The sequence below is a fragment of the Malaya genurostris genome, chromosome 3 (genome assembly GCF_030247185.1).
Source record: "Malaya genurostris strain Urasoe2022 chromosome 3, Malgen_1.1, whole genome shotgun sequence".
NCBI lineage: Eukaryota > Metazoa > Arthropoda > Insecta > Diptera > Culicidae > Malaya > Malaya genurostris.
In genome coordinates this window covers 30,702,924-30,717,830 of record NC_080572.1, presented here as the reverse complement: position 1 = coordinate 30,717,830, position 14,907 = coordinate 30,702,924, and the positions used below count along the sequence as shown (strand labels likewise).

The 14,907-nt window shown below is 36.1% G+C and overlaps 2 protein-coding genes across 7 annotated transcripts in view; both read left to right on the top strand.

The window, feature by feature from the left end:
* LOC131436657 (protein kinase C-binding protein NELL2-like) overlaps nucleotides 1-14,907 on the top strand; it is a 234,774-nt gene that overhangs the window by 187,467 nt on the left and 32,400 nt on the right. The window lies entirely within an intron of this gene.
* LOC131436658 (UDP-glucuronosyltransferase 2B16-like) lies at nucleotides 11,419-13,631 on the top strand. 3 transcript variants are annotated; one of them, XM_058605510.1, is made up of 3 exons: nucleotides 11,419-11,867; nucleotides 11,970-13,136; nucleotides 13,201-13,631. In XM_058605510.1, the coding sequence occupies exons 1-3, from the start codon at nucleotides 11,740-11,742 to the stop codon at nucleotides 13,469-13,471; spliced, it is 1,566 nt and encodes a 521-aa protein (XP_058461493.1). In that variant the 5' UTR covers nucleotides 11,419-11,739; the 3' UTR covers nucleotides 13,472-13,631. The 3 variants fall into 3 exon arrangements, with proteins under 3 accessions (XP_058461493.1, XP_058461492.1, XP_058461494.1); XM_058605509.1 differs by having other exon boundaries at nucleotides 11,456-11,867; nucleotides 13,195-13,631; XM_058605511.1 differs by having other exon boundaries at nucleotides 11,459-11,799; nucleotides 13,195-13,631.

Genomic DNA, 14,907 nt, shown 5'->3' with positions numbered 1-14,907 from the left:
ATTATAAACAGCTGATTGAGATATTATTCCTTCTTTCTGTAAAATTCTTGAACTTTCTGTGAAGAACTCGTCATAAGTTTCTGTACGGTATCCTCAGATATTTCCAACTGAAGATTCTCCTGAAATCATCGGTACCACTTGCTTATTCGTAGTTTCGAAGAGCTTTCGCTTAACCTTGATCGATTATGGCATAAGCATATAAATGACTTTTGCAGTGGAATTTTGCTTGTCATCACGGTTGGGCAGCACATTTTTACGTATAACCAGAAAGATGGGGATTTTTCCTAATAAAGGCTACCACCTTCTTGTCCACTTGTCGGGAGCATACTTTTCCAATTCGAATATGTCGATCCACAATTAGCAAAAGCAAAGCCTTGGTATTACATTCCTGCAGTGGAATTTGACGTAAAAACAGACAACCTGTTGAGCGTTTTCTAGACGACCAATTTCAGGCGATAGCGTACAGTTCTCTACCGAATGGTTTTTCTGAGTAAGAACGAGTTCCTGCTAAAATACGTCTATGTAGTTATCTGCTTTATATTTTCCGCTTTGTTCCAGCTTTAACATGGAAGGGCAAATCTATTTAAATGTGATATTTACTGTGTATACAAATTTGCATTGTCTTTAGTAACTGATAACCTGAATAAAAAATATTTTTATCTTAAATATTCGTCACGCTTTGTTCCCTGCTTTATAAAATCTCACGAAATGCCCTCGAACTAACAAGTTCTGCAAACTGCAAGTATTTATCAGACAGTTTTATGGGGTTCGTTTAAGAAAAAATACTAATGAAATTGAAAATTTTCTACTTATCACGTTTTATTTCCGGAACCAGAAGTCGGATCCGAATAAAATGTTCTAGAAATTTTAGGAAACTCTAAGACCTTTCATATGAAGTTTATGAAAATCGGTTCAGCAATCTCTGAAAAAAGTGAGTGCACATTTATCCATTTTTTGGTGCGTATCACTCTGTATCTCCGGAACCGAAAGTTGGATTGGGATGAAATTCAATAGAAGGCTATGAGACCATCAGAACTTCCACTTGAATCTAAGTTTTTGAAAATCGGTTGAGCCTTTTCCGAGAAAAGTGAGTCAAGTTTCACAGTTGTTGCGTAGTCTTTCTTTATGAGAAAGACAGAAACGTTTACAATGAATATAAAAAGTAAATCAAATTCTGTTTTGCTCATCGATAAGTAAACGAGAACATTATGAAATACTACGAAACATTTTCTTATAATTTCGAACGATTATAACAACGCACCGAAACAAAAGACTAGTGTCACAAATATAAAAAATTGTCGAAAACGTATGGTAAAGTTCGAAGGTATATCAAAACGAAATCCCAATTCTATTCGGTAGCTGGCACCATAAACCAGAAGAGATGTCGAGAAAACACCGCTTTGTCCCTGGTCCAGCTTTGCCACCCTTTGTCCTACATATTTATTGCTTTGATATTTGTGACGCACAATGATTAAAAATCGGGCCTGATATATATCTTCACGTGAAATACGTACTAAGTGTGTTCGAGAGAAAAAAATTTACCTAATACTCGGTGGTAAAGTAGATAATAAAGAATGGCAAATCAGTCGGTGTTGAACAGTCGTTCGCACCGCACGCGAATGGCTCTTGGATCCAGGAAATTGTTTTCGGGCTACCTAGAGTTTCATTGATTCAAGACTTCAATCTTTTTCAAGGCTACCTGAATCATTAACAGTCTTTTTGAAGACTATCAGTCAGCCTTTCTTAAGGCTATACAAAGAGTGATATTTTAATATAATCAGTCTTCTTCAAGACTAAGAATTTAATCAGCATTTTTTAAGGCCAGCCATCCAAAGAATTATTCTTCGAACTAATCAGTCTTTTTTAAGACTACCACAAAATCAGTCTTTATCAAGACTTAACCAAACTAGGAGTTTATTCGAAGACTAATTTAAAGGCAACAAGCCTAAGCCTAAAAATAACAGAATACGGAAGAAATTTCAATCCGTTATTCAAAATTTTTCAAACAACATTGACGATCTTATAGAATCTGAATATAAAAATAAAAGACAACGGACGGATTTCCCTTCCGTTGATCCTATGCCGTCTAACAATATTTTCGATATTATTCCTGAATCTAATTGTTGCGACATAGAAGAAAATTCTTCGAAAATTACCAAAATGGACGCTTGCCGTTCTGGAAAGAAACAACAACCTATGCCTCCATTGCAATGACAGTGATGATCTCTGACTTCAAAGCGTTCCGTACTGAGCAGTATACTTTTCTTCCTAAAGTAAAAGTATCATTTCAAATCGGACGAAGAGAGGAATGTCGAGTGTTGGTTGATAGATTCGAAGAAGTTTTATTCATATGATATAAAATCAGTCTTGAAAGGCTTATCAAATGATCAAAGTACTGATGAAATTAAAAATGAACTAAAAGAATTGCTTGGTTTTGCCCCTTCCCAAGTAATACTTATGAAAAAAGAGCGAATGGTACTTCTAAATCACGCTCTGGAATTTCCCATGAACTTTACCTGATACACTTCAATCGAAGTGATGTGAACAATTTGAAAACTTTAGAAAAAGTACGTTTCATTTCCCACATTCGAATTCATTGGAACATAATAATCGGCATAATGGTATTGCAAACTTAACGCAATGTTGTCGTTGCCAAGGCTTCGACTATGGTACCAAAAATTGACATATGTATATACGGTGTTTGAATTGTGGTAAATCGCATTCGAAAGACGTCTGTACAATGAATGAAACCCCTGATAACTTTTCATGTTCTAATTGTGATGGAAATCATAAATCCAATTATTTGATGTCCTGGCAGGGAAAAAATTTTAAACGCTCGTTCGACTAGACAACAACAAGTCAAATCATCGACCCTAAATTTACAAAACATACCTGAGAATCAAAAAAACGATACAAATGCCACGCCGTAGTCTTCTAAGGCACTTATTTCCTCGAATGTAAAACAAAAAACAGGTACGCCTTCCAATTCGTCTTCTAACGAAAATAATTTATTGGCAGGTAGATCTATCACGTCATCATCTTCTTCTTATGACAGTTACGCCTTTGTAACAGGTAGACAACTACCACTTAATTCTTCTAATGTAAACAAACAAAAAACAGGAACGCCTTTCAGTTCGTCTTCTAACGAAAACAATGTATTAATAAGTAGACATCTACCTACCAATATTCCTTCAATGCTATTCGCTTCTTTAAACGAAGGCGATATAACGGAAAATAAAATGATCCACCTACAAGATCAACTTTTTCAAATGATCATCCGAATGAATTTGACTTCATCACTTTTTGAAGCATTTCAAGTTTGATGGCAATTTGCAAATAATATTATAATGACTTTAAAATTTAACAGTAATGTTAAATAATTATTTGAATATTTTAAATTGGAATGCACGATCATTAAAATCGAGTGAAGATGAATTTTATAATTTTCTTGAAGTTCACAAAATTCATATTGCCATTGTGACAGAAACATTTCTTAAACCAAATGTCAAATTGAAAGCAATGCACATTATGTGGTTCATCGATTTGACAGGTTTACTGAATGGGTGGTGGAGTTGCCATTTTTGTCCAACGGTAAATTAAACATCAAATTTTACCTTCTTTCAATACTAAAGTTATTGAAAGCTTAGGAATCGACGTTGAAACCATTCATGGAATTTATTTCATCGCTGGAGCATATTTGCTATTCCAGTGCACCGGTGAACAATTACATCTCTTTAAAGGCGATTTACAAAAACTCACAAGATATCGACCGAAATTTTTTGTAATGGGGACCTGAATACAAAGCATGTCCAGAGGAATTGTAGGCAAAATAACAGTAATGGTAAAATACTTCATAATCAACTCCCTGCTGGTTACTTTACAGTTCTTCATCTCAGTAATCCGACTTGCTACTCTTTCGTGAAAAATCCCTCTACAATTGATCTGGTTCTAATATATCAAAGTAGAATTTGTAGTGAACCGATTACGCTTGCTGACTTTGACTCAGATCATCTTCATGTATCATTCGGACTTTCCAACGAAGCTATAATTAATCCAATTAGTTCTGTATTCAACTATCATAGAGCTGAAATTATTTTAGAAAATTGTACGGACATCGACACAGCAATAGATAATTTGAATCATTACATTATCCAAGCTAGAAATCTTTCAGTTCCCAAAGCTCAAACTAAATTAAATTCTCCTATCATTGATGACAATCTTCAACTGCTCATTCGGTTGAAGAATTTTCGTCGACGACACTTCATTTCACACTTCTGCGAAATGAAAATTTCGCTAAAGAAGTTGAACAAATTAAACCAAATTCTAAACCTTTCTGAAACCTTCTAAGGTTCTTAAAAATCCTCAGAAACCGATTCCTGCTCTCAATGAAGGAAATCAAATACTTCTTACAAATGACGAAAAAGCTCAAAAACTTGCTCAGCAGTCCGAGAGTGTCCACAATTTTATTTTGAACGTTGTGAACCCTATTGAAGATGAAATCTCACTGAAATATGATCATATTTCAACTCAAGTGCTATTACAAAATGACATTACTGAGTCGAATTTTGATGAAATGAAGTCAATTATTAAGAAACTTAAAAACATGAAGGCTCCTGGTGATGATGGAATCTTTAATATTCTAATTAAAAATATTTCCGATGTTGCCTTGAGACTCTTGGATAAAATTTTCAACAAGTGTTTTTCCAGTTTCCTATTCATTTGATCAAAATGATTCAAAATTATTTAACTGATCGTACTTTTTAGGTTAGCTATCATAATTGTAAATCTGAATTGCTACCCATACGAGCAGGTGTTCCGCAGGGTTCGAGCGTAGCTCCAATCTTGTATAATATTTTCACTTCTGGTGTTCCAAATCTACCCGGTGGTTGTCAGAAATCGCTATTCTGTGACGACACAAGTCTGTTAGCCACAGGTAGAAATCTAAGAGTGATCTGTAGTCGCCTGCAAAGAAGCTTAAATATGAAAAAAAAAAATGAAAAATAAACCAAATGCAGCAAAAACGCAATTAATTATCTTACCTCATAAGCTTCTTTTCTTAAACCAAACAATAACCACATTATCAAATTGAATGGCTTGGAATTGACATGGTGTGTTCAAGCAAAATACTTAGGTTTAACGTATGATAAAACCTATTTTAATCCACCTAGTGGTGTAATGATGCCTTTCTCATATTACTCATTACATCATAAATATAACCGTGAAATTCGCAAAAACAACTGTTTATTGAATAGAAATAGGAAAATTTGCTCTCACAAACTCTATGAATCCTGTTTACCCTGTAGTTCCGGAACCGAAAGCAGTATCCACAACAAATGAAGGAATTCCGTATGAAACTGTAAGACTTTTCTTTTGTGCCTATAAGTTTGTGAAAATCGATCCAAGAAAAGTGAGCGAGATCCTTTTTGAAGTTTTCAATCACTATTTCCTATTCTTCCGAAACCGGATTCAGATAAACGGAATAGCCGAAGTTGGTTCGCTTGCTACCAACAAATATGACCTACATAGCTAAACAGCATGAATCAGCAACATAAAACATGTAGTAAGATTATTATTATTATTATTATTATTATTATTATTATTATTAATATTATTATTATTTTTATTATTATTATTATTATTAATATTATTATTATTATTATTATTATTATTATTATTATTATTATTATTATTATTATTATTATTATTATTATTATTATTATTATTATTATTATTATTATTATTATTATTATTATTATTATTATTATTATTATTATTATTATTATTATTATTATTATTGACATCACTACACAACGTGTATGAAATAAAACAAAGCACGCCTTGTTCGTTTTGTGTTTTCTTCTTCTTTCGGTGTAGTACATATTGTCACTCTACATGGCGATTTGAAAACTTTGACACTCATCGCCCTGCGGAACCGGAAGTCGGATCCGGATGAAATTTCACAGTAGCTTTAAAGACAGTATGAAGTTTAATTCAAATCAAGATTTGTGAAAATCGGTTCAAGCATCGCAGAGAAATCGAGGTGAATTTAGTTTTAGGAGTTTTTCTTCTCCACATTCGGTGCTATCGGAACAGGAAAAGAGGGGACCAGTAGTGCCGAATTAAGTTTTCATGCCCACAAACTAACAAGCTCTGCAAACTAGAAGAATGTATCAGAGAGTTTTAAGGGATTTGCACCTGTTTTTAACCATCGTTGGTGGAAAAATACTAATAAAATTGGTAATTTTCCACTTATAACGCTTTAGTTCAGGTACCGGAAGTCGGATCCAGATAAAATGTTCTTCAAATTTTCAGGATATTGTAATACCTTTCATTTGAATCTTAGTTTGCGAAAATCGGTTGAGTTGTTCCAGAGATAATTGAGTGTAAACTTTTTCTCAAATTTTCACATATTACCATATAACTCCGGAAGCGTAAGTCACATTCAAATGAAATTCAATAGCAAACTATGGGACCATAATACCATTTATTTGAATCTTAGTTTGTGAAAATCGGTTCAGCCATCTCTGAAAAAAGTGAGTGCATATTTTTTTCACTTTTTGGGTACATATCATCCTATATCTCCGGAACCGGAAGTCGGATCGGAATGAAATTCAATAGCAGGCTATGGGACTATAAGACCTTTCATTTGAATCTATGTTTGTGAAAACCGGTTCAGCCATCTCTGAGAAAAGTGAGTGCATATTTTTGTTACATACACACACGGACGGCCACACACACAGACATTTGCTCAGTTCGTCGAGCTGAGTCGAATGGTATATGACATTCGGCCCTCCGGGTCTCGGTTAAAAAGTCGATTTTCACAGTGATTACATAGCCTTTCTATATGAGAAAGGCAAAAACTCACTTTCAAGGATCACATTGAAGGAATCCAGGCAAAGTGTAATAAATATATTAAATGTTTATATCATTATATATTATAACCAGATATTCTATAATCTGTTAAAACCACCAACCCCCCCCCCTCCCCCTGCGCACGGGCCTGGCGTGTCCCCCTACACCTCATGAGAATAGAAGTAAAACAAATTTCAAAGTTGAGTCTTGTTTGTGACTGTCTCTCCTCGGCTTTCTTCTGGTTGGCATCACCTAACTTGAGATGACGCCTATTTGATGGCACAATAACTTAGGTTATATTGCTAGTTATTTTCGTTTATAGTTCAATGGACTTCCTTTTCACTGAACTACAAGCGAAAATCTCGCTGTGTAGCTACGTCGAGTCTTTAGAGTACGGATAAAAATCCTTTCTTCCTTGGAAAATACTCGAATTTTCTCCGGACTAACACGATACAACGTGCTCACCCGTTGAGACTTTCACCGGAAGTGCCGCTGTCTCTCGAAAGTAGTTGAATCTGGCAAAACCTACTGTTTAATGTGGTTAGCCATTCTCAGATTGTAGAGAGTAGAACAACTACCGATGAGAGCGATCAGGACATTCACGAGAGTAAAAGCCTGTTCGCACTATACCGGGACGACCGGGACGGGACCATCCGGGACTATCCGGAGCTATCCGGGACGTTTTTTTTCCTCATCGGCGATGAATGAGCTGCCGGCGTGTGTATGTATTGGAATCCCGTCCCGGTCGTCCCGGTATAGTTCGAACAGGCTAAAAATGTCTTGAGGCCTATGACATTTTCCATCGTTACAGTCACGGCGAAGTACAGTCGGTGACTGCTGCCATTTGTGCGGTACGACTGTCTGTTGTTTCGTGTCATTCTCCAGTACCGCTCGCAAACCTGAAAGTAAGTGGGGGAATCGATAAAGTTTGTGCTAGGTGCACATACCGAATTCTACCTTTTTTCGTTTCGTCTTCGACCTATCAGCGCTTTAATAGTTTATGTTGAATGTAAGTAGTGTTTAAGATTCAGGTATCCGCCCTAATGCTGCTTCTACCAGTGGATTATATGATAACAATTCATGATCTTCACCGAAATCTCTGCACATATTAACCTATGTAGTGTGATTACTACGTCTTTTGAACTTCCGCGTGTCATATAGATAAATTTTTATATTTATAGATGCAAATAAACTGACATAACTGACGACGACCGAAAGAATTTAATTCTGCCCTTGTCGGCTTGCCCATTTCGTCCAATAGTACCTAGCGATTCACCATCAATCATATTATTTAAGTACATTTCTCTAGTTATTTTATTATTGAAATTTCATACAATCTGCTATCACCTAGTTTAGTTTTCAGAACATGAAAAGAAAAAAAACACTGCTATCGAAAAACTTAAAAGAATATACTTTTACTATAAGAAAAAATTAGAGGGTTGTATGCAAGACACGACCGATTACGATTACATTAAAAATGTAATAATTCTAAGATACCCATAATCAATACAAAAATAAAGATGATGGTGGATTCATTAAACAGTGAAGAATTACAAACTTACTCTGCTTTTAGTGTTTACATTTTTAGCGAATGATCAAAACGACAATTAGATTCTTTCAAAACAATTGATTCTACTCTATTTTATGCCTTCAACAAATTTTTACATTTGAAAATTTTTGGAAAATATCCCTTAAATGACACTACACTTAGTCTGGATCCCTTCTCAAGATTCTGGGAAGCAAGGTTAGACCAAAATATTATGCTTTATACTTCGATTATTGTTTGGTTTAATAATAGGGTCTGAGGGATTATGCTGAGAGATAATTCTTTGTATTTAGCCACATTAAATGAAAAAGAATTATCTATGATTATCATCATAACACAACTTTATACTGAATTTATTTGCGCGCCACCGTGTTGTTCGTATGTAAATGGAGATTTCAATATGCAAACTACCCGTTGACAAATTAAAATATTTTTAAGCTTTTTCGAATCAAGTTAAATGAGAAAAATTTATCAATAAATCGCAGAGATACAAGCGCTTCAAATTAGGTTCGAATAATCAATCGCCGATAATTCTAAGTTGGCCTGCTAGTTACCGGAGAATCAAGCTAAGCCATGGGTGAACTAAAGCAGAAATGTATTCGTGCATATATTTATAGATCGCGAAAACATAGGTCAATTCCATCCAATGCAATTGAAATACTTAAATGACGTTACCGCATAAGTTTAAGTTAAATGATTTTGAATCGATTGGTAGTTAAATTATATAAATTCATCAACAAATGACTGAGTTCTAAGGCCTCAAAACTATGACAGAAAAAGGTTACGCGGTTATTTTTGTAAATTTTTTAAATTGACACCTGCCTCGTACAGTGAAGATTTAGCAAAAGCGACAATCCAACGAGCGAACGCATATACAATCTAGTCATCACCTCACTGGACGAGCTACTTGTTTCATTCACAGCCAAGCATCAACTGAAATCAAGAAATGATTTGCAGCATATATTTATAGATTCCTCTTCGAACTACGCAGAATGATGCGGTGTTTTTATGCATGACGCAAAGCCTCCTATGCCGAACAAGAAAATGACGTCAATTTCCTCAGCTGGGATTGGTGGATTAAAACATAGGTCAATTCTAACCATTTTTTCAATAGTATGCTATTGAAATACTGAAACAACGTAGTCATACATGTTTAAGTTAAAAGTTTCCGAATCGATTGGTTGTTAAATTATGTCAATCCATCAACAAACGAATGAGTTCACGTTCAAAATATGACGCAAAAAGGTTACGCAGTTATTTTTGAAACTTTTAATTGACCCCTGGCCCCGTATAGTGAAGAGTAGGACATTTTTATTGCCAAAGATTTACTAAAAACATGGGCTGTTTCAAAAGAACCGGTAATAACGCTCATTCTGTTCTTCAATACTGAATGATATATAGGATACTCAAGCGAAAACGGTGTTGCGCTGATAGCAGGAAATTTCACCAACACATAATGCAAAAGCGACAATCCAGCGAGTGAACGCATATACAATCCAGTCATCAGCTCACTGGACGAGCTACTTGTTTCATACTAGAGATGGGCAATTCGCTCCTGAGCTGTTCCAGTGAATCGAATCATTGAAGTGAGCTGACAGCTCACAGCTCTTTTCAAAAGAACCGCAGCTCACCAGCTCACTCATTTGCTACCCAGTTCACTGCATTATGACGAAGGGAACACGCTACTAGCTGATCGGATCTTCGGCTCTTTAAGAGATTCAATTTAGTCGACATCAATTAAAGATAAGTTAATTCGCATTGCATTCATTGCATCATTGCAAATCAATGATTCAATTTCGATCATGCATATGAAAGAAAACCGGTGCATAAGAAAAACGGCGCACAAAATGAACCTTAAGTTTAAACTAAAAGAGCTGATGAGCTGATACATCGAATCGATTCACTTTGGTGAGCTGATCGGTTCGGAGCTGTTCACCAAAATGAGCTGTTTTGCACACCTCTATTTCATACACAGTCAAGCATCGACTAGACAAAGAAATATTTTGCAGCATATATTTATAGATTTCTCTTCATACTACGCATAACGATGCGGTGTTTTTTGTGCATGACGCAAAGCCTCCTATGCCGAACAAGAAAATGACGTCAATTTCCTCAGCTGGGATTGGTGGATGAAAACATAGGTCGATTCCAACCATTTTTTCAATAGTATGCTATTGAAATACTGAAACGACGTCATCATACATGTTTAATGGCGTTTTCGTTTTTAATTTGCACTACACCGGTGCAGTGCTACACTGAGGCATGAATAAACGAACAAAAATGACGAAAACATAAACAGTAACCATTGACTACAATACACGATTCCATTGCACAGAGCTACACCAAACTTTTGATGAGTGCTACACCAGTGGTATCGGTGCTGAAAAAGTGTAGCACTGGTGTAGTGCAATTGGTAAAAACGAACGGTTTAGGTGCAACTTTCGCTACACCGGTGTAGTGCAATTTAAAAACGAAAACGACATAAGTTAAAAGTTCCCGAATCGATTGGTTGTTAAATTATAACAATCCATCAACAAATGATCGAGTTATTAACGTTCAAAATTATGACACAAAAAGGTTACGCGACTATTTTTGAAACTTTTAATTGACACCCGGCCCCATATAGTGAAGAGTAAGGCATTTTTAATGCCAAAAATCGATCACCCTGCTAGATGCTTCGATAAATCCTATAGACACTAAGACATGCCACTTTCTTCCCGAAACACTCATAAAACATACAAAGATGCAAGCGAGTTGTTGTCGGCCATAAATCACCGGCTTGACAGTAACGGGCGATTTCGCCGCATTAAAAAAGCGTTGTGTGAACCTCACAAAAAAACATCCCTTCGCCTACTCGTCTTGACCGCAGCGGAACCAAAATTACTTAGGCCTACGTACGACCGTAGTGATGATGATGGCGATGATTGAAATGATCTCCCAAAGAGTACTGTAAGCAATCATGCACAGCGGAAGGTTAGGGACGACCCCAATATTGGTCGAGTTCTTGTTGAATTTATTTTTATTACCATTATTAAATTTGCTACATTTTGCTGAACACCCCGTCGCGTCCTGTTGTGGCGGTGACAAAGCTTCGACGTGATCGTTGACAATGACAACGAATGTGGAAACGTCTAGCAGATAATAAACTCAGTCAATGAGCAATGAAATTCTCTCGAGTCTCGGCAGTGAAGCTGAGGAGATGCATGGTGAGCGATGATCAATTGAGATTTATTTTTTAACGTGTCGATTGCGGTAGTTTTTTCCCGGATTGTCGAATAAAGAATTCTGATTCCTGCCTGCAACAGTCTCGTGCCGAGTACCGAAGCATACTGTTCAGTATTATGTGGAGTGTTATGTTCTTACCTGCATTGGTGCTAGTAGCAACTTTTTTCGGTCATCTGGTAACAATTTGCCGGAGTATAAATATTCTGTATATCAGCAGTGTCGCATCGCCCAGTCATTTTTTGTGGTATAAGATGTTCAGGGTTATACACTAATATTGTCGAGTTACTTATTTGTTGCTGTGTTCTAATGTTTAACGACATATGTTGTCGATTGATTATTCTTGTAGGAGTCAACGGTTGTTCGAGAAACTCGCTGGGATAGGATACAACATAACTGTAGTAAATTTATACAAGCATGGAAGGATTAGAGATGTGCAGTTCATCAAACTGGATGGAATTATTGACAACTTGGTCATGGAGGATGATGATTACATCGAATTTGGTCAGATGAATCCGTTCGAAATGGTTATGTCATTTTTCGAATTGGAACTGTACGTTTGCGAGTTAGCAATCAAGACTCCTGGATTCAGATTTCTTTTGGAGTATCCTAGAAACTTTAAATTCGAGCTCGTCATTCATGATCACTTGGCAGGACCTTGTCTTCTTGTAATTCTATCGCATTTTAACTATCCGCCCTTAATTCTGGCATCGGCTTACAACCGTTTTTCAACCACAACTGAATCTTTAGGATCCCTTGTTTATCCGGGATTCATCCCGAATCAGGTGTATGATATACATGGTTTTATGAACTACTACCAACGCATTTACAATTTTATGCTATTTATTTGGGAAAGCCTATGGAAGAACTTTATCTATTATCCCAAATTGGATAGCATAATCAATGTGGAGCTAAACCAAACCATAGCAGTATCATCGTTGGAGAAGCGAGCATTGTTGGCAATTCTCAACTCTAATCCCATTCTGGAACCTTTCGAACCAAAGCTCACGAACGTTATTCAAGCTGGAGGACTTCATATCAAACCAACGAAACCTTTACCAACCACCATACTGAACGCCATAGAGAGATCATTTGACGGCGTAGTCCTTTTCTCGCTTGGCACAAATGCTCGTAGTGATTTGCTGAGCTCCTCGATTCTTAGTGAACTTATTACGGTTATGCGTAGACTACCGTCACTTACATTCTTATGGAAACTGGACTCAGATCATTGCCTTCCCTCGAAACTACCAGCGAATGTGTACAGTTTTTCATGGCTTCCTCAAAATGACATACTAGCGCATCCAAAATTGCAGCTTTTTATTACCCATGGAGGATTACTCAGCATTCAGGAGGCTGTCTGGCATGGAGTTCCTATACTAGGAATACCCATTTACGCCGATCAATTCGGAAATGTGAATCAAATGGTGGACAAAGGCATTGGAAAACGGCTAGATTTGACCAAGTTCTCATCCCGTCAGTTCGAGCATTGCATTGTGGATATAATAACGAATAATAGGTGAGATTGGTTGAACAGGTCAGTTCTTGGATGATCAATTAATTCGAGCTTGTTTCAGCTATAGACGAGCTGCCGTGCAATTGTCGCAAATCGTTCGAGACCAAAAAGAGCAACCACTCGACTTGGCAGTTTGGTTTGTAGAATGGGCTCTGAGAAATGCAAACACTGCTCATGTGTGGAATCAATCGTTACAGCAGTTCGGAGTTTTCCAGAAATATTCATTGGATGTAATAATTATTTTGCTAATATGCTTAGCAATTATTACATATTTGATGTTTATGTTTTGGAAATCAATTTGTTGTAGGAAAACTTCGTATAAAATGAAAGCGCAATAAAATTGAGTACGGATTGGTTGACTTACATGAAATTCTAACAAATCAGTTAATATTTCAATCAAACTATTTTTTATTGCAACAGTAGAACAAATTCAGCTAAATCCAAATGGCTTTTCTATTGAATACTTTTCATACATTGGTTTGGGTTCTCAAAATTCCGTAAGAGGTACACAGATAAAAATATTTTGTGAATTTACATCTATTTTCATGCACATATTTAGACATAAAGTTACTTTACAATTCTGTAGGTTTCAATAGAATTTAATCGCAAACTAAGCGTTAATTGAAAGATACAGTTATATTCATTGAAAATTCAACGCAATCCAATTTAGTTTTGCATCGATGAAGGTTTTCAATCAAAATCTCGATTCAACACATGTCTATTACATGTTACTAATGATTTACATGTCGTGTAAATTTCATTATTTCTTGCTGTGTAAGAGAGACGTTTCGCGACGACATTGTAAATGTTAGAAGAGTGTTTCGGCAACCATACTCGGAAGAAAACAGTCGTTTATAAATGGCACGAACGATTCAGAAGTGACCGTGAGTCTGTGAATGATGATGAGAGTAAAAGAAAACGATGCTTACAGTTCTTATTGATTACAAGGGTGTTGTGTATCATGAATTCCTTCCACGAGGCCAGCCGTCAACGAGGAGTATTACTTGGGCATTACGAGACGTGAAATTTATCATTTGAATTTAAACGTGTAACAATCGATTGAGCATGATCATCCTAAAATATTCAGTAGATTTATTCGCGCTCTTCACCTTCAATTTTCAATGTTTTCGCTTATAGAGAATATTTTCCACATGCCTGGCACAATATTCGACGACGTTCTGCTGTCCCACACTCCCGCAAATGATGTTTTGGAGAATTTCGATTCGACTTTTTTAAGCTAGTAAATAATATTGCTATACACATTGACAATCGTATTATTATGAAATCAGCTAATACTGTTTCAACCTGAAGTTAAATGCGTATTCGAAACAATTGAGTTGTGCTAGGTTAAAGCCGGGTATAAGTAAACGATAAAAAACAACTGATTATCACAGCTGGTGGGAGTAACTATTACCATGAACAATGTTTGCTACACGCACAGATAGTCATATTACTACTGAATCAAAACAACACCTGAAATAGCTAGAAGAAAAGAGCATGTACTGATATGCACAAGCTTTAACGAGTTACGACTTGTCAAGTTTAAAATAGAAGTGATTGCTTCTTAGATTTTGAATATGCATCATATAATGCATCCACAGCCCAGCCGAATTCTACACAAAGTAAATACAAGCGCATAAAAGATTCAAAGCATCACAAGTCCATTTGATTGATCATCTAGATCAGCCATTCCCAATCAGTGGTTCGCGGATCCCTAGGCGTCCGCAAAATAGTTTTTAAATGCTGCGAATAATTTTTATGAACAATTTTTTCA